At 37.8% G+C, this 19,636-nt stretch overlaps 1 protein-coding gene across 1 annotated transcript in view; it reads right to left on the reverse strand.

The window, feature by feature from the left end:
- CFAP69 (cilia and flagella associated protein 69) overlaps positions 1 to 15,685 on the reverse strand; it is a 71,480-nt gene extending 55,795 nt beyond the window's left edge. Inside the window, 5 exon segments of the mRNA XM_044678915.1 lie at positions 1,965 to 2,074; positions 5,058 to 5,123; positions 7,715 to 7,777; positions 14,949 to 15,295; positions 15,562 to 15,685. Coding sequence (XP_044534850.1) covers positions 1,965 to 2,074; positions 5,058 to 5,123; positions 7,715 to 7,777; positions 14,949 to 15,295; positions 15,562 to 15,685 — 710 coding nt within the window.
- Positions 15,686 to 19,636: the final 3,951 nt, after the last annotated feature.

Below are 19,636 nucleotides of genomic sequence, written 5' to 3' on the forward strand. Positions count from 1 at the left end.
GGAGCTCATCAAGAGCTTTTTCCTCGGAGTATTGCAAACTTTGGGTTAATGGGTCAATGCCTTGTTTGTTCTTTAAAGGTCAATGTGCTTTTCTTTATCAGCTGGACAGGGTTTTCATCTCTATAATGGATGGATGAATTATCTTTTGAAACTTGAAGTTAATAAACAAATATCCATCATTAAAATCACATGGCATTAGCCATCTATCTAAAATTCTTAGCATATGAGTCTTTAAAAACAGTTCAGTTTTGAGTTTTAGAAGACTTAGAAAAACATTAGACTATTGTTAAAAATATGGACTGTAACAGTAATTAATAGGACTATTAGAGAAAAACAAAAAATATAAAGAACTAACATTTATGGCATATAAGCTAAGAAAAGTGAAGAGTACATATTTACCAAGAAAAGGAGAATCCTGCAGTTTTTATGATGTATTTATAAGCATTTATTATTTGAGAAGTTTCTAATGTTTATATATAATTCAACACATAAAAAGCACGAGGAACATCTTGTCCCAACTTTTCATTTTTTTTAAATGGAAAACTAAATTGCAAAACAGACTTGGAATGAAATAGTTTGCAACCAAACAGGAAAGTGAAAAAAAAACAGTATAAATCACTCTTTTGGTTAAAGTGGGAAAACTTGACTGTTTCAGAGTCAAAAGTAAAATTTTTAAAAAATGGAATATGCCCTGAAAGAGGACAGTCTGAATGGGGTAAATGCCACATAGCAGAAATTAAGTAAAAGAAAGAAGGTAAGAGTGACTAGAAGATTTATATGCAAGAATAGGGAAAGTGAAATCCCAAAGCATCAGTTATATCCATTTATTGGGTTGATAAGATGTCATTAACATTAGTATGGAAAAAATAACCCATTTACTTGATCTTCCAAAACTTAGACATCCTCACAAATGTAGATGGTTTTAAAATGGAGAGGATTCAATGAAATAAATAATAAATTGTTTTGTTGCACAATCCTCAGTCCGATTTTAAATTCTTTGAAGGAGCCATGCCATATACATCTTCATTTTTCAAATGTGGGACTCATTGTTACTGTCTTAATTATAGCAAAAAGGTATTAAATGTACAGATTGCATAAAGTTTTAGAATAACCATCAAATAGTAAAGTGACTCTTCATTTCTGATTCTAAATGAATATTTAAAGATTTATTCTAACTTCAAGAAGATTATTTCATACTGCATTGTGTACAAAGGAGAATGGCTTTTTAAACATATGCTTTCTTTTGCCACAGTGTGGCAGCAAGGAAGCACAATTGTTCCTAGTTTTCTATTGAGGCGTCACTGAAGGAAATTATTCTTTCAGCTAAAGAGAGTCTTAATTGTTAACAAGAAAAAATAAGCACGTTAAATTCAATATAATTCTACTCACATCTTTCAAGATACATGCCAAATTAATTTCATTTTGAAAGATGCAAAGAGGATTATGTAAATTATCATTCTCATCATGAGAATTATGACTATCTATTAAAACAAAATTTAAGATATCAAAAATGTTATTAAATTCCTGAATAAATTTTTCCCCTAAATGGAGAGAAAAAAAGACACTTTTCAAAAATGTCATCCTTAAGATTACATATTAAATCTCACCAATAAAATGTCATTCCATAAAAATTTTCTAAAGATATTATGGTTCCTTGGCTTCATCTAAAGTTTATACCTCACCTGAGAGCCATTGGTAACAAGAAAACACACTTAACAATACTTATGGTTAAATCCCTTGGTGTTGGAAGTCTCAGACCAACGGACCACAGGTAACTGACTGACTGCCTCTGAGAATCCCAGCTGTTGGAATCAGGGGATCAATTAAAGCTTTCTCAGTGTTGTAGAAAGCTGTTTCTTACTTCACCCAAGCACCATGATGTGTGATCTATTTGTCACAGTAAAAAATAAGATGTGATAAAATACAGTGCGGAGGTGAAACAAAACTCAGGAAAAGGAACTTACCGGCATAGTTTCAGAATGCCACATACGATGTCCAAAAAAGCCGGCTGAGTATTAATCCGTTTTGAACACAGACTCATGATTTTAAATATGTGGGCCAAATCCCTGAGAGGCTTTTAATATTTTTCATTAAGAAAATACACTTTTTAAAAGAATGACAGCTCTTTTTGTTCTAAGAGCCTCAGGAAGATGATGAGAAGTCCTTAAGCATTCTACATGATTCTTTTAGATAAGCCATCACTGGTGAGAGAATGCACTCTTCTGGCGAGTAGGGGTTGTTGTCATTTTTTGTTTTTGCATTCTGAGTGCCTGACACAGTACAGTGCCTGGCACATAATAGGCTTGTAGAACTGAATAAGAAGAAATGAAAATAAATTAAAAAAATAAACAAACAAACAAACAAATGAATGAATGAACGAACGAATAAATAAATAAACAAGCGAATGAATAAATATATATATGTATATATATACTTATATTTACATGTTATATAATTTAGTTTCAAATTTCTTGTTTAATTAGGAATTGTTCATTTCTGCACCTGGACCCAGATATACAGCTAGATTATTGCCTACTGCTTTGCTAATTTAATTTTTCAAAGAATCACATGTAGAAGAGACCTCAGAAGTTATTGGTCCAACCCAGAATAGATGTATGAACCTCTTTCCTAATATCTTCAAGAAATGGTGAGCACTTATAGTGACAGAACATTCCTGCCCTTGGGAGGCACCTGTAACAGTCAGAGACAGGTCGCCCTTCAAGCTACCTAGATGATTTTAAGAGTGATGTCAGGCCTTTGGGTTCAATGAGGTATTTATGTGAAAGTGACAAAAGTTTTTTTTTTTAAACAAAGCTAATTCAGGGCTCATCTGAATTTCCTGACATTCTCTCTCTCTTCCTCCCTAACCCACCCCTCTCTATCTCTACACACACACACACACACACACACACACACACACACACACACACATACACACATACACAGACAGCCAAGATTAGGAAACAAGGTAACGCAGGGCCTAAGTCCTAATTATCTTTTTAAAATATATTTACTTTATTAAAATTAATTTAAATGACTACCTTACAGTCAAGGTTTAAATTAATTGTGATGTCGCAACTTTTTTTTCATTCATTCATTCACCTAACGAACATTTATTCTTTTTAAACCCTTAACGTTCTGTCTTGGGATCAATCTAGGTATAGGTTCCTGGGCAGAAGAACGGTAAGGGCTAGGCAATGGAGGTTAAGAGACTTGTCCAGGGTCACACAGCTAGGAAGTGTCTAAGGCCAGATTTGAATCTAGTGCATCCCATCTCCAGGTCTGGCTCTCTATCCACTGAGCCACCCAGCTGCCCCTAACAAGCATTTATTAAGCACATACATAGTAGGCATTAGAGATATGAAGATAAAACAAAAAATGAGTCCTGCCATTAAGAAGTTTACATTCTGCTGATATAATACAAACGTGTGTAACTGTGCACAAGATAATTTGAGGAGGAGAGAGTACATCTGGGGGGATCAGGAAGGGCTTCTTTCTATAGCTAAGCCTTGAAGTGAGCTAAGAAGGGAAGAGGCAGTGTGCTCCATGGGGGACAACCAAGGACTAGGAAAAGGAATAAACAACAGGCATACATGAAGGAGAGGAATATGAAAATGAGCCTGTAAAGGCAGGCTGGAGCCAGATGAAAAATCTTATACCTTTTCAAGCTAAAAGTGTTCTAGGTATTCAGTGTTTCGTGCCCTTCGAATTTAAAAGAAGCCTACTCTTTTATTATAAAAATCATACTTGTATATAGACAAGTATCACTGAATTTTATTTTATTTTATTTTTTTGAGAGCTGAAGAAAGTTTATAAATTACTTAAGTCAATTATTTCACAGATTTCATTTCACAGACAAGAAAACAGGCCCACTGAGGAGGCTACTTGCCACAAATTATGTAACTATAATATTTATATATCATATACATATATTATATATTCATATAATAATATAACATATATAACTAGCTGGTGGCAAAGAATGAACCACTCCTCATTATAAAGTAGAGATGCCTAGAACCTCAAATTCCCCCACATGAATACCTAGCACCATTTTACACTCTTCACTCTCTCTTCACACTCATCCAAGTGCTGTCAATTTTACCTTCATTACATCTCTTATACAGCCCCCTCCTCTCTTTCCTCCAACACTGCCATCATCTTGGTGCAGGCCCGCATCACCTCACACATGTATTATGACAACAGCCAACTGTTTGGCCACCCTGACTCAATTCTCTCCTTACTCTAGCTCGTTTTCCAATCAGCTATTAAATGGACCTTCCTAAATCAAAGGTCTGGCCACATCAACTCTCTATTGGATAAATTCTGGTGACTTCCTGTGCATCTCTAGGATCACATACTCCTTTTGGAGTTCAAAGCCCTTCAGAGTCTGTCCCCCTCCTACCTTTTGTAATCATCTTACACTTTACTCCCTTCTACATACTCAGTGATTCAGGAAATCGTAAAGAGACACTGGCCTCCTTGATGTTCCTCACATAGGATGCTCCATCTCTCAATTTGGGGCATTTCCATTGTTCCCCTGTGCCTGAAACTCTCTTCCTCCTCGTCTCTCCCTCTTGGCATCCCTGGTTTATTTCAAGTCTCAGCTAAAACTTCACTTTCTGCAAGAAGCCGTTCCTGATCCTGCTCAACATTAATGCCTTCCCTGGGTTGATTATCTCCGATTTATCTTGTATTTATCTTTTCCATAGAGTTGTTTGCAGGTTGTTTCCCCCATTAGATTGTGACCTCCTTGAAAATAGGGACTGTTTTTTTTCCCTTTTTTGCTCATCTCCAATTCTTATATAGCTGTTTTTAGCAATTAGTAGGTGCTTAACAAATGACTGATTATATGACAAAGAAGATACCTTAGATTGTTTAGATTCTATGGATATTGATAAGACTTGTTTAAAATGTATTAGTTTCTTTAATTTATGCTCTTTTTTTAAGGAACAAAAAAATGAAAACATTTATAAAAGTACATCATGTAATTATTTTCTGATTATCATCGATTCATCTTTGGATAAGGAAATCAACGATTAATTTGTAAAGGATACAAATCCATTCTGATAACACTGCACCATCATCTTAATAGACTGTAGTTGCCTTTCTTCTAAATCACCCTACAACAAATAATAAGTTGTAATACTTCTGTGCTTGGTATTTGAAATGTTCTTTGTTACTTACAGTTAAAAAAAACCATACAGTCCCTTAGATGCTACTGTGTCAAATATACAGCGCTATAAAACAAAATGCTTTTTACCAACTTCATCACATTGTAGGTTTGAAATAACTACTCATATTCTTTTATGAAATCTGTGAAAGAAACCATGCTAAAAAGAAATGTAACTAAATTTAACATATTAAAACAATATTATATTAAAAATGCAAGCCTCTATCCATAAAGCACACTGAGAATTTCTAGACCCAAAAGTTAATGTGAGGCAATTTGCGGTAGAGTTTTAATGAACATATTTTCTTTGTTCTCTTTTCCTAATACCATCTCTAAGAAATTATTATTCCCCCCTCCATATATTCCATTTTACTAGAAAGTGGCTGGTTGAACTATCAAAATATTTCTGAAATAGGGGGGCCACAGTTAGACCATCATTTTTAACAGTATTCAGAAAAGTAACTGGATGATTTCTATGTGGCAGGGAACTTGGAATTAAACTATTACCATTTAAAAGCAGCCAGCCTTTATTTTATTTTTTTCTATGGGCATATTTCTTTGAATTTGAAAATGCTACACTATTTGAATTCTAAGATTAAGGCTAGTAGTAATAAAGCTTATTTACATAGTGCTTTAAAGTTTATAGAGCTTAAGGCTGACAACTAAGAAAATAGTCATTAAATGACATTTTTGGTAATGATTTTATTTTAAAAGTTTTTTCCATTAAATTTCATGATAATTTGTTTGCTAAAATTACTCAAAAAAAAAAAACCACAGCAAAAAGAGAAAGACTTGGTCTGATTATAAAACTATAGACTACGATTATAATGTAATATATAGTTCATTTTCTCATAGAAAAAATTATTTAACATACATAGGATTATTTTTATTTAATTTACATATAGTTATGTACTTCAGCTTTCATATATATCGTATAATTTTTAGTATTATACTAACATGTGAATCAACTCAAACAATTTCCTCTGCAAGTACTACTGCTTCCTCACTAGGCAAATCATTTTGGTCCCATGAGACCTTCCCTCTAGAGCTTTAAGGGTCTTCCTCCCTTTAACATAAATCTCTGATGATATCTTAGTAAATGACTGTTTCTCTGCTTTAATTTAAATAATAAAAAAATGTAATATCCATGGTTTTCATTTATACTCCTGGATTTTTTTAGCCATTTCAGGTTGTGCATGAATTTTAGCAAAAATGGCTTACATCTAAATTGTTTTTCACTGAGAGGTTGACCACCCTTTTAAAATAGACTATGCCCAGTGTAGGAGATGATTCTGTGGAAATGAATCCTGCCACTCTCCCATAGAATTCCCAGTTTTAGAAGAGGCTTTTTAGCCTGACCAACCATAGGCCTGAGTGGAGGGCCAATATTGTGCTCTTGCTGACTTCCTATGATTGCTTAAGTCATGATTCTTTGTTTCTGAACTTAGTTCAGAATTCAGCTGGTCTATGATAGGCAGCTTTCCTGCCCCAAGTAATTTTGCTAACCTTGAGGACTTCATGTGAAAGAAAAGTTGTTGGGCCTGTCATCTTTAGCTACCAAAGTATCCTTCAAGGGTGTCTGGTTTGCTGTCCAAGAGTCTAGGTCATTATGTTGCTCCTGAACTCCAACAATGAGCTTTTCTTAAGTCCTGTGGGAAAAAGGGGGTTTGTTGCTAGCACCCAATCACCAAACTACTAGCCAATCATGTTGGTCCTCAAGCTTCAATTCTGAAAACCAATTATTGTACTTAATCCCATGATGTCATTTACTCTGCTCTGTGTGCTCCCCTTTCCCCTTCATAGTTTTTAGCTTAAAAGACCTTCTGCTGAAACAGGCATTGGGCACTATGATAAGACAATACCTGCAGTGTTACGATGTACACATCCTTGGTCCTGTCCAATTAAAGCTGCATTTTATAGACTCTGACTCTTCTGGATTATTTATTTTGAGGCAGAGATCTGCTTTAATTAGACCTTGACCCCTCTGTTTGAGCCAGGAGAGTCCTAACTCCTCTGTCTTTTTTATTCTGAGTTGGGGGTCCAGGTTCCTCAGTTTTGAGTCAGTAATCAACAATTCTTATGCCTGAAATAATTTTGTTTCCATGAAACTTAATATAAAAGATCATACAAAATAATTCTTCTGCTAATACATCATGATTCGGGAGCAGAAAAATCTAAAATGACTCATTTGTTTAACACTTACTCTTTATCTATGGGCACCAAATTCTTCCTGGGAGCAGGCTTTCCCTTTAGAATCTGATTCTTTAAAATCATGTGTGCTTTAATTTTCTCCATCTCACAAAACAGAAGTCACTACCTCTCCCCACTCTAAACTGATTCTCCACACTATCCCATTCCCCCTTCATTTAGCATCTGACTGAATTTGCATATAACAAATTGAAAGGGCCTTTGAATTTAGGATAAAATTCTTCTCCTTTAAATAAAAAGGGAGCAATCTGAGTTATGTTTGGCAAAATACGACATAATCCTCTATACTACAACATTTTCTGATGTGATAAAATTTTCTTTGGGGATACTCACTTTGCCACCTTCTTCAAGCAGTTTGATGATGCCATTAAGATCCATGGCCTTGAACTGCACGCCCTGCAAAACATACCTCTCTTAGTTTGCTACAGTTATAAAAATTATAAAGTGCCATTTATCAGCAGATCATATTAGATGTTTTAATTTCACTAGAAAGACCTGTGCTTGACTATAAAAATCTTTAATAAAGTTCATTAAAGACAAGGCTTTTTTATCTTTAATGAAACATGAAACACGTAACATAATTACTCCACATGTCACTGTTCAATAAATATTTGTTGTTTGGATTAATTTTCAAAATGTGTTTCATTCCTAAGAGACAGTGTAAGAGGATGGAAAGCTGACATGATACAATCTGTAGGTTAATTGTATTATGGAGCAAAAACTCCTTTGTTGGTCAAAATATCTGATTTTTCCAAGTCTTAAAATTTTATATCATTGGGTCTATTCTCTCACTCTCTCTCCCCAGTTTGATGGAAAGAGGAAGGAACAAACTAAGCAGTTCAAATGAAGGCAGAGGTTAGGAATATAGAGCAAATGCAAATACTAATGAGGCAGATCAGCTGAAGAGATAGAATAGCCAGAGGTGGGAAGTATCAGAGGAAGTCAGTTGTTCATTCATTTCAAACATGTCTAACTCTCCATGACCTTATTTGATATTTTCATGATAAACATACTAGAGTGCTCTTTCTTTCTCCTGTGTTCATTTGACAGATGAGAAAACTGAGGCAAATAGGGTTAAGTGACTTGCCCAGTGTCACACAGCTGTAAGCGTCTGAGGCAGAGTGTGAACTCAGGTCTTCCTGACCCTAGGCTGGGTGCTCTATCCCTGCTCTACCAGAATGTTCACAATAGGGATAGGGAGGGGTCAATGTCAATGGCTGAGACTTTAGGCTTGGTCCATTTAGGAAGGGCAGTTATATTTCCTGTTGACACTCTTCTCATGTATTTCTTTTTTTTAAACTATTATCTTCTGGCTTAGAATCAATACTGAGTATCAGTTCTAAGACAGAAGAGTGGTAGGGCTAGGCAACTGGGGCCAAGTGATTTGCCCAGGATCACATAGGTAGGAATTATCTGAAACCATAATTTGAATCCAGGTCTTTACATCTCCAAACCTGGCTCTCTATCCACTGAGTCACCTAGCTGCCCTGTCATGTGTCTTTGTAATGCTGACATCCTCAGCCAGTTTCACATTTATCTCATCTTTGACCTACTTCCAAAGTTTTTTAGATTTAAAAAAAAATTATCATCAAGCACCTTAATGTGAGGAATATAATTTAGACAACTTAATAATTTTGTAAGTTTGAAATAAACACTTAATTTGGTTTTATTATTGAGTTAACTTTAGGTTCAAGTTAGGTTTAGGGTCACTGAGATGATTAGCTCTGAAAAGCCAGCAAGTGCCATATTACTAGTTTAATCTTTGGAAAAGATTCTGGATGGGTAAGTTAAGGGCATATATTTGTAGAATCTGATTCATGTAGAAGTTTCACTCTTAGAGTGACTGGTTCTCTGATCTCTCGTTGCTACAATGACTTGTGTGTGTGTCCTGGACCTAGACCATGTCTTGGGGAGGTATACCTTATCTTCTATGGGACATGCTGAATAGTTAGTATATGCTCCTGTGCCTAGCACATAGTAAATATTTAAAGATAAATGCTTATTGACTGAGTTTGTGGAGAAAACTGAGGACAGGTCCTGGGTAAGCTGAACTACCAAGAAGCTATCCTTGGCTGGCAAAAGAATTGGCTTCACCACCTCGTCTTTCCTGTTTTGCCCCAATTAATGGAAAATGATGAGTTTCAAGAGTATGATGTATCAGACAGAGGCCTACAAATGATCTGTTTGGGAACCAACTCTCATCCCAGGACACTGACTTCCTACTATCCTAGATGAAGTTCCAATTTCCTTGAGCCCTCAGTAGTATGCACAGATAAGCAGGGTGCCCTATAGGGATGTAGAGAAGACATGATATGCTTACCTAGACCTGCAGTTTTCAAACCTTTTGGTGTCAAGGATACTTTTACACTTATACAACCCTCCAACCCTTACCTTCCAGCTTAGAATCAATAATGCGTATTGGTTTTGGATGAGACATACGGCTTAAAGAAATAGAGACCGCTTAAGTGAGCAGAGGCAAGGTTTAATCTTTCTCAAGAGGAGTCATGCCCTCATGGTGATGCCCAATGCATGGGTGCAGAAACGAGCATTGTATAGATTCCTGACGCAAACTCCCACCCACTCTGTTCAATACCTGTGATCTAGGGCCAAACTTACAATCTAGGCATGAAAGACTACCCAATCAGAAAGCAAAAAGATACAGAGCATGAGCACCCCCAATCCCCCTGAGTTCCACCAGGCAGGGAGGAGATTATGAAGGGGTAGCTGTGCCTTCAGGAGGGACTCTTCTGACTTCTAAAGGTCAGATAAGGAGGTAGGATAGCCTATTGGTTTGCTTTCTTTGAGATAAGAAATCTCTCCACCCATTGGGCCTATGGCAATAACAAAATGTCCTTGAGATGTTATTCTGAACTCCTAAACAAATTTTCTTCTTTAATGGAATCCCAATCTGAGAAGAACAAATTAATTATTTTCTCTCTGCACAGTTTCAAGATAGAAGAGGAGTAAAGGGCAGGCAATGGGGAAGTGTCTAAAGCCACATTTGAACCTAGGACTTCTGATTTCTAGTCCTGGCTCTTGATCCACTGAGCCATCTAGCATCTTAAAAAAAAAATGTAAAAGACCCCTTATTCCCAAAGAGTATTTGTTTTTTTTGGGTAATATATATTGCTATATACCATATTGGAAATTAAAATGTCTTAGTACTCTTATGAAAATAGTTTTTGACCTGGCAAACTCTCTGAAAGGGTTTCAGGGACCTCCAGGAATTTCTGAACCACATTTTTGAGAACTGCTACTGTAAATTATTGATAGGGCTTGGACACATACCTCTCACACTAGAAATGAGGAGATTGGGAACTATATTCTATATTTAGCTTTAAAGACGGTGTCATCTATAATCCATGCTCTCTTTAAATACAATTTTTTTAGTTTAAAAGTGTTTCACACCTCTATTCTTATCTGACATAAGCTCTTTGATCTTTTTATTCCTGTCCTTCCCAAAGGTTCTCATTATACCAGTTAATCTATCTTTCACAGAATAAAATCTTTCACAATTTCTGAACAGGAAGGGACATTGCTGGACACCTATTCCAACTCATACTTGGACAGAGATGCTCCTCTATAATATTCTTGATCATCTCTTTGGTGGTTCTCACTATTCTCAGTTTTATTTCATCTTTTATTACTTATTAGATTTGAAATTTGTCTTATTTATTACCTATCAAATGACCTTAACATTTTGTCAGCATGCTAATATATCACATAAAGGAAATTTTGTTTAAAAATAGCTATCAAGATGAGAACCATTAGCATACCAAGATTTTGAGATTTTTATAGTCTTTGACAACCAAAATACATATAAAAGGAAAAATATTTTTTGAGAAACTTTAACTTATAAATCATCATACCACCTACATAATTAGGTAAGGCTGTAGGCATAATAATAATTTTAATAGGTAGTAAAAGAAGTTCAAGCAGACTTTATTTCCATTAATTATTAGTGGTGATATAACAAGGGATAGCAGATAAGCCTTCAGATTCTTAGAATATCATTTTTTTGAAAAATACTTTTGGGAGCAGGCAAGTGGCTCAATGGATAGAGAACTAGGCCTAGAGATAAGAGGATATGCGTTCCATTTGGCCTCAGACAATTCCTAGCTGTGTGACCCTGGGCAAGTCACTTAATTGCCTAGCCCTTATTGCTCTTCTGCCTTGGAAAACATAGTTAAGTTATAGATTCTTTTTTTTTAAACCTTTACCTTCAATCTAAGAATGAATAGAATACTATGTATTGGTTCCAGAAGAACTAGGGCTAGGCAATGGGGCTTAAGTGACTGCCCTGTCACATAGCTGGGAAGTAACTGTGGTCACATTTGAAGCCAGGACCTCCCATTTCTAGGCCTGGTTCTCAATCCACTGAATCACCTAGCTACCCACTTAATTATGGATTCCAAGACAGAAAGTAAGAGGTAAAAAAAAGATAAACAAAGATTTTATCTGAATGCTCACAAAATGTACACTGCCAGGTAGTAAGGGAGAAGACCAGCAACAAGATGGAATAAAGTGAGCAGTACCTGTTTATGAATTGGCTCAGACTCAGGTATGCTCACATTCACCAACCTTGGCACCTCTGCAAGTCTCCTAAAACTCAGGGCAGACTCCTGATGACATAGACTATGACTCCGGAACCATAGGAATAGATAATAATAATGATATTTATAGAGTGCTTACTATGTGCCAGGTACTGTGGAAAACACTTTACAATTATGATCTCATTTGATCCCTAAAACAATCCTATGAGTTAGGTATGGTTATTAACCCCATTTTATGGATGAGGAAACTGAGGCAAACTAGTTCTCTCAACTGCAGATCTGGCAAAAAGAATTAAATAAGGACAGCATTAATAGAAGCAATATTTGAGGACTACATAAAAGGACTTGTAGCCAAAAATCAAACTTCTAGTAACTAGGCTGACTGCCAGCCCAGCACAAGGAATTCACTGAATGGAAAGGTTTAAGTGTCCAAATCTAAATCCTAATCCAGGGACTGTTCTGTCAAAGGCACTTACTCTTTGGAGTAATAAGGGAATGCTCTCAGGTATCTCATAAATTGCTCTAATTTTAGAACCCAAAGTATGCTAGAAGACTGCCTATGCAGCACAGAATCTCAGATGACTCCTCAATATCAGGACTGGCCAGGGGCATAGGCAGAGCAGATTGAGGAGTCTATGTGGTATGATCTGAAGATAGTTGGAAGATAACCCAATCAGAAAAAGTTCTCTCTCTGGCTTCTCATCAATCTCTTTCACCTGATCAATAACAAGCCAGAGTATATCCCATTTAAATATTACCATCTTCCTGCAGTCGTCTTTTCCTTTCCCTTCTGCAGCGAAGGAGTGAAGATGAGTCATCAATGACTAAAGTCATTTACTTTACAGTTTTGGCCTAGGCAGGCCATACCACTCCCCTCCCCTGCCTAGTATGAGGAAGGAGCACAGATTCCCTACTGCATTGGGAATGGAAAATTCTGTGCCATCAAAGCTTCTATCCCCATTGGGTTGGGATATCTATACAATCTAGGCCAAATTCCCATGATGCTGACTCTTCCACATGTAAAAAAAAAGTATCGACTACAGATTGCTCTGTGGCATACAGTAAGCCTGTCTCTAAAGTAGAAGGATGTCCCTGGTCTACCTTCAACTCTCTCTGGGGCTTCATGATGAGGAGATAGAATATGGAGCTCCTGACGCATCTTGAGACTGAAGAAATCTCACTGGGAGTTTTCACAGTAACTCCATAGTGCCAGGGTGAGGGTGCAGGGCATGGATTCCCCAAAGAATTTAGGGTTTGGGAATATATGATGAGGGATACTGAGAAATTGATAGGCCTGTACTTTCAGGGAAAAAAAAAGTTTAAATCAGTGATAATGAAGAGTTCTAAAGTGGAATTACTCTCACATATTAATTTGAAGCAATTAGCTGAATTTGTAGTCCAAGAAAAAAAAACTGCTTCATGATCCATAGATCTATGTTATTAAGAATCAAAGAGAGGCTTGTTAGAAAAGATTAAAAGATGCAAACTTTCCAGGGTTTTAATTATATTCCTCAGCTCCCTATCTTCTAGTAGTCAAAAGTTTAGTTGGAGGAAGATCAGTGGATAAAGAACATTTCAAAACAGTATGTAAAGGGCCATACAGAAAAGTTCTACCTAATCAGGTCAGCTTTTCCCCTATAAAGTGATTTTCAGCAGATTACTTTAGTGGTCCCCTACTTTTATTGCTTCTATTCTCTTCTTTGCTTTAGAGCAGTTTCAAGTTTTAAGACATAGGAAGAGAAACAAGGAACCAAATGAGCAGCAGCACCCAGGCAAAGATTCCAACCCTTCTGAATCTTCTCAAAAGATCTGAAGAGTATAATCATGGTCTAGTTGGATGGAATCTATTCTCTTTGCCCTCCTTATACAAAAGCAGTAAGTACAGAATTTGGTTGCATTTCTCTAAGATCTTAGAACTGGTCTGTGATTTCATCAATGAGAGTAAGGAGTTTCCTTGCCACACTTCTGTGTAATTTAGAGTCTTAAGCTAAACAGAAAGATTAATAGTAGTAGAAGCAACTGATATTTGTATAGTGCTTTATTATTTCATGAGACAGATGATATTATTATCCAAATTTTCAAATAAGGAATTGAAGCTAAGAGAGGTTTTTGTCTTGCTCTTCACACTGATTGTATGACAAAGACTTAGCTCTTCAGGCAAGACATACAAACTCCCACACTTAGCTTCTGTTTCAAGCATTATTAACTTGGGGCCCACAGAACCCTTAAAAAGGGAGCTTCTTGGATGGATTTCACACAGTCTGTGAACTTGAAAAGTAAAAAACTCCTGCACTTTTAATTTTCATTTAACTCTAACTGAAATGTTGTATTTCCCTTAATAATGAATGTAGACAACAAAACCTTGCTCTGAGAAGAGTTCATAGACTTCACTAAGATGTCAAAGTGGTAGAAAAGGGAAGGGCTATGACACACAAAAAAAGTTATGTCCTAGGGGCAACTGGGCAGTACAGTGGATTTAGAGGCAGGTCCAGGGTTCAAATTTGACCTCAGAGCTTCCTAGCTGTGAAACCCTGGGCAAGTCACTTAACCCCCATTGCTTGGCCCTTGCCACTCTTCAGCCTTGGAACCTGTAAGCTGTACTGATTCTCAGGCGAAAGGTAAGGTTTTAAATAAATAATAAATTTAAAAGTTAGGAAATTAACAGTTTTGCCCTTTTGAGTCACGATTGTGGAAAAGGTGCCATAGGCTTTCCAGCTGGCCAGGGCCATCTGTGAAGCATTTAGAGGTGAGTGCTTCTACTCACAATGACTACCTGGTGTCTAGTGGACCATGTGCTGACCCGGAAGGATGAAAATCTGGGTTCAAATCCAGCCCCAGACTCTTACTACTTGTATGCAGGTGCACACATCTTTTCATTTCAGCCTGTTCTTTAATCTGCAAAAGGGGAATGATTTCTTGGATAGTTAAGGACCAAAATGGATGCTACAATAACAACGAAGATGATAGGTGTTTACGTCGCGTAGCTTCTTCCACAGCCCCCCGCCCTGCCTCACCTGGGCTAACCCCAAGTCCGTGTCGGTGACTGCCTTGAGCCTGACCAAGGGGATGTGGCGGCTGCTGACGGTGCTGGCGCTGGACTTGGGCCGGCTGACGCTGAGGGTGTCCGGGGTCCGGGAGGGCGTGAGGCGGTCCGGCGTGGGCACGCCCAGGCTGGATTTCTGGGACCGGCTCATGACCCTCGATTCCCTACTGGGCTGGGCAGAAGTCGTGGCTGACAGCATGGTTGAGGTCAATACGCCTCAGGGGGACGAGGGGCGGGCCGCAGCCGTAGGGGCAGCAGGGGCTTCTCCATAGAGTGGCCTCCGCCGCCGCAGCCGCCACCGCAGCCGCCACAGTCCACCTACAAGCGGCAGAGGCGTGGGCACCCGGCGTTACCAACACAAGCCGCGCGCGTTGCTAGGGGGTGGGGCATGAAGGGGCGGGGCCTAGGGGAAAGCTAGGCTCCTACGGAAGCCCTAGGGACCCACAGAACTAATCCGGCACGTTCCCTGGGCTGCGCGAGCTGCTGAGGGCGGGCCCTAAGAGAAACAAACGCGTGGAGGCCTCCGCGCATGTGCATCTTCGGGGTTTACTTGAAGTGGTGTGGATGGAGAGGGAGAGACGCACAAGCCCTGCGCTCACTGCGCACGTGCAGCTGGGGGGGCACAGAGGTCATTGCTTCACTGCGCATGCGTGACTCGGGCACGTGTGGGCTACACCTAGAGACCTTATTGGGAGGAATTGTCCCCATCCAGCGTTTTATAGAGAGGAAAAAAAAACCTTGGCCTAAGAGAAGTGGGAATCATTTGTCCAAGAGTAGTAGGTGGAATTTGACCCCAGAACCTCCAACTCCAGAACTCGAGCTCTTTTCCCTCATATTTTTTTAAAAGAAGAGATTTTAAAAAAACTCTTGTCTTTGGTCATAGAAGTTTCAAGGTAGAAGAGCAGTAAGGGCTGGGCAGTGCGGGTTAAGTGATTTGCCCAGAGCCATACAGCTAGGAAGCAGCTGTGGGGCTATTAATCTACTGAGCCACCTAGTTGCCCCTTGTCTTCCTTTTGAAGATCGATGACATCACAAGGTCATGTCTTAACTTGGACAGAAATGCAAAAGCCGGTAAAGCCTCACTCTTTCATAGTCATCTAAGTCCAGGGGCAGGAGAAAAATCAGGTGATGGACCAGGATGTACTACTGGGTGACCTTGACATCTACTAAGTCTGACCGAGGGCAGAGCCGGCCAGCTTCAGTCCCTGGGGAGTCGGGGGATGGGGCGGTTGGGGGAGGCTTCCCAAGCTAGGGTTGGACCACTGCCCTGGCCCCGGCCAGCGCCCACCCCACTCCCCAAGCTCCGCCCCAATTCTCCTTAGGGTTTGTGGCCCCTCAGTCTCGTTAGCCCATTGGCCAAGATGATGAGCTAGTAGGGTGTGGCTTCTTAAGTCATGGTGAGAGGCAAGTGCCAGGAGGATGCCAAAGGAGGATGGCCCTCCTGGCACGCCTATCCTGCCCCAAGTTAATAATGCTTGAAACAGAAGCTAAGTGTGGGAGTTTGTATGGCTTGGCTGAAGATCTAAGTCTTTGTCATACAATCTGTGTGAAGAGCAAGACAAAAACCTCTCTCAGCTTCAATTCCTTATTTGAAAATTTGGATAATAATATCATCTGTCTCATGAAATAATAAAGCACTATACAAATACCAGTTGCTTCTACACTATTAATTAGTTGCTACTACTACTATTGATAACTACATTAAATGAAAAAAGTTTTGTACAAACAAAACTAAGTCAACCAAGATTAGAAGGGAAACTAAAAAATTAGGAAATAATTTTAGAGCAAGTGTCTCAGACAAGGGCCTCATTTCTTAAATTTATACAGAAGTGAATCAAATTTATAAGAATACAAATTATTCTCCACTTGATAAATGGTCAAAGGATATGAACAGATAGTTCTCAGATAAAGGAATTAAAACTTTTTAGTCTTCTGAAAAAATGCCTCAAATCACTATTAGAGAAATGCAAATTAAAACAACTCTAAGGTGCCACCTTACATCTATCTGTTTGGATAATATGACAAAAAATGTTGGAGGGGATATGGGAAAATCCACTGTTGGTAGAGCTGTGAACTTATTCAATCATTCTGGAGAGCAACTTGGATCAGTGCCCAAAGGACAATAAAACTATGCAAACCCTTTGACCCAGCAGTATCAGTACTAGGTCTGCATCCCAAAGAGATAATAAAAAAGAAGAAAGGGCCTACTTGTACGAAAATATTTATAATAGCTCTTTTTGTGGTGGCAAAGAATTGGAAACTGAAGGGGTGTTTATCAATTGAGGAACAGCTGAACATGTTGTGGTATATGACTATAATGAAATATACCACTGTGCTCTAAGAAATGACAAATAGAATGATCACAAAAAAACAAAACAAAACAAAACAAAAACCTGGAAAAACTTATATGAAGTGATGCAAAGTGAAGTGAGCAGAACCAGAAGTTTGTACACAGTTACATCAATAGTGTATGATGATCAACTCTGAATGACTTAACTATTCTCAATAGTGCAAGGATCCAGGACAACTCTAAGGGATTCATGACAAAAAGACTATTCACTGCCATAGAAGGAATTGATGGAATCTGAGTGCAGATTGAAGCATGCCATTCTTCACTTTATTTCCTCCATGAATTTTTCTCTTGTATAAGCAATGTGTCTTCTTCTTTTGTAACATGATGAACATGGAAATATGTGTTGCATCATAGCACATAAATAACCTACATCATATTACTTGCCATCTTGGGGAAGGTGGGGGAGAGGGAGGGAAGGAGAGAACATGGATGGCAAAATGTAAGAAAGTGATTATTAAAAATTATATTTACATGTAATTGGGATAAATATAATAAAAAAGCTCACTGGTAACAGATGACCATAATAATAATGAAAAAGTTTGAAATATTGGAAGAATTATCAAGATGTGACATAGAAATATGATAGGAGCATGTGGAGTTAGAAAAAATGGTCCTGATAGACTTGCTTAATGCGGGGTTGTCACAAACCTTCATTTTGTAAAAAAATGTAATATCTGAAAATATAACAAAGCAAAGCACAATAAAACAGGGTAGACCTGTATCCAGTATTTAGCACTGTGCCCAACACATTGTAGGCACTTAATAAATTTGATTGATTGATTGGAAAACCTAAGGGATATCTGGTCCAACCCAGAGAGCATAAATGATTTGACAACATCGGTACATTGATAATAAGTCAAAGTTCTAGAATTTGAACCTAAATCATCTTGAGTCTAATTTTAAAGTTGTTTTTTTCTACTGGACCACTGGCTTGAAAGTTAAATTCTTATATTTAAGACAAATTAAGGCAGTTCATAAGTGAGCTAGAGTAGGTAATTAAATTTATTTTTAAGTTGTATGTAAGTGTATGTTTTAAAGTTTTGAAAACCCTATAAACCTAGGTTACTCTTATTAGGGATTATTCTTCTCTTTTATGGATTTTCTGTCTCTCTTGATTTGTTATGGGGGTTGGCATTTTGGCACATCTGCACCAAAATGTGGAAAGAGACTAAAAATGTTCCCTGTTCCCTTTTGTAGTACCCATTGCTGTGGATAACTGAAAAGTCACTTATTTCTGATCCCATCATCATGAATTCGTTTCTGAGTCTAAATATTAACCCCTTTATTGCTTTTTAAACCCTTAACTTCTGTCTCAGAATCAATATTTAGCATCAATTCCCAGGCAGAAGAGTGGTGACCTAGACAAATGGAGTTAAGTGACTTGCCGAGGGTTAAACAGCTAGTTAGTGTCTGAGGTCACATTTGAATCCAGGATCTCTGGCCTGACTCTCTCTCTATTCTACATCCCCCCACCCCCAACTTTGATCTATTTGGCATATAGACCTAGTAGTGGTATTGCTGGGTCAAAGAGTATGCAGAGTTTGATGGTTTTAGATGGTTCTCCAGAATGGTTCTATATGTCTGTAGCTCCACTAGCAGTGTATTAATACCCCAATTTTTCCATATCCCCTCTAACATTTATCATTTCCCTTTTTTGTCATGTTAGCCAGCCTAATGAATGTGAGTTAGTTCCTCAGAGTTGTTGAAATTTGTTTTGCTCTAATCAATAGTGATTTGGAATATTTTTTCATATAACCAAAGTTTACAATTCTTTATCTGAGAATTGGTTTCATATCCTTTGACCATTTGTCAATGGGAAATGCTTTACATACTTAAAATTTGACTCAGTTCTCTCTATGTTTGTGAAATGAAGCCCTTTGTTAGAGATTTTGCTATACAGATTCCTTACCCCCTACCCCCAGGTTGTTTGCCTTTTAATTGTGGTTGCATTGATTTTGTTTGTACAGAAACTTTTAAACTTAAGGTAGTCAAAGTTATCTCCTTTGCATCTCCTAATGTTCCTTATATCCTGTTTTGACCTATACTCTTCCCTTATCTATAGGTCTGACAGGCAAACTATTTTATGTTCCCCTAATTTGTTTATGGTATCTCCTTTTATTTCTAAATCATGTATCCATTTTGACTTTACCTTTCATATAAGGCGAGAGCTTTTGGTCTATGCCTAATTTCTGCCATACTGTTTTCCAGCTTTCCCAGCAGTTTTTGTCAAATTTGTAGTTTTAATTTTAATAAACAAATGAGATGCCAATTTCAGTGAAATCTTGAAAATGGAATGACTAAAAATA

Source organism: Gracilinanus agilis, chromosome 5, assembly GCF_016433145.1.
Source record: "Gracilinanus agilis isolate LMUSP501 chromosome 5, AgileGrace, whole genome shotgun sequence".
Classification (NCBI taxonomy): Eukaryota; Metazoa; Chordata; class Mammalia; order Didelphimorphia; family Didelphidae; genus Gracilinanus; species Gracilinanus agilis.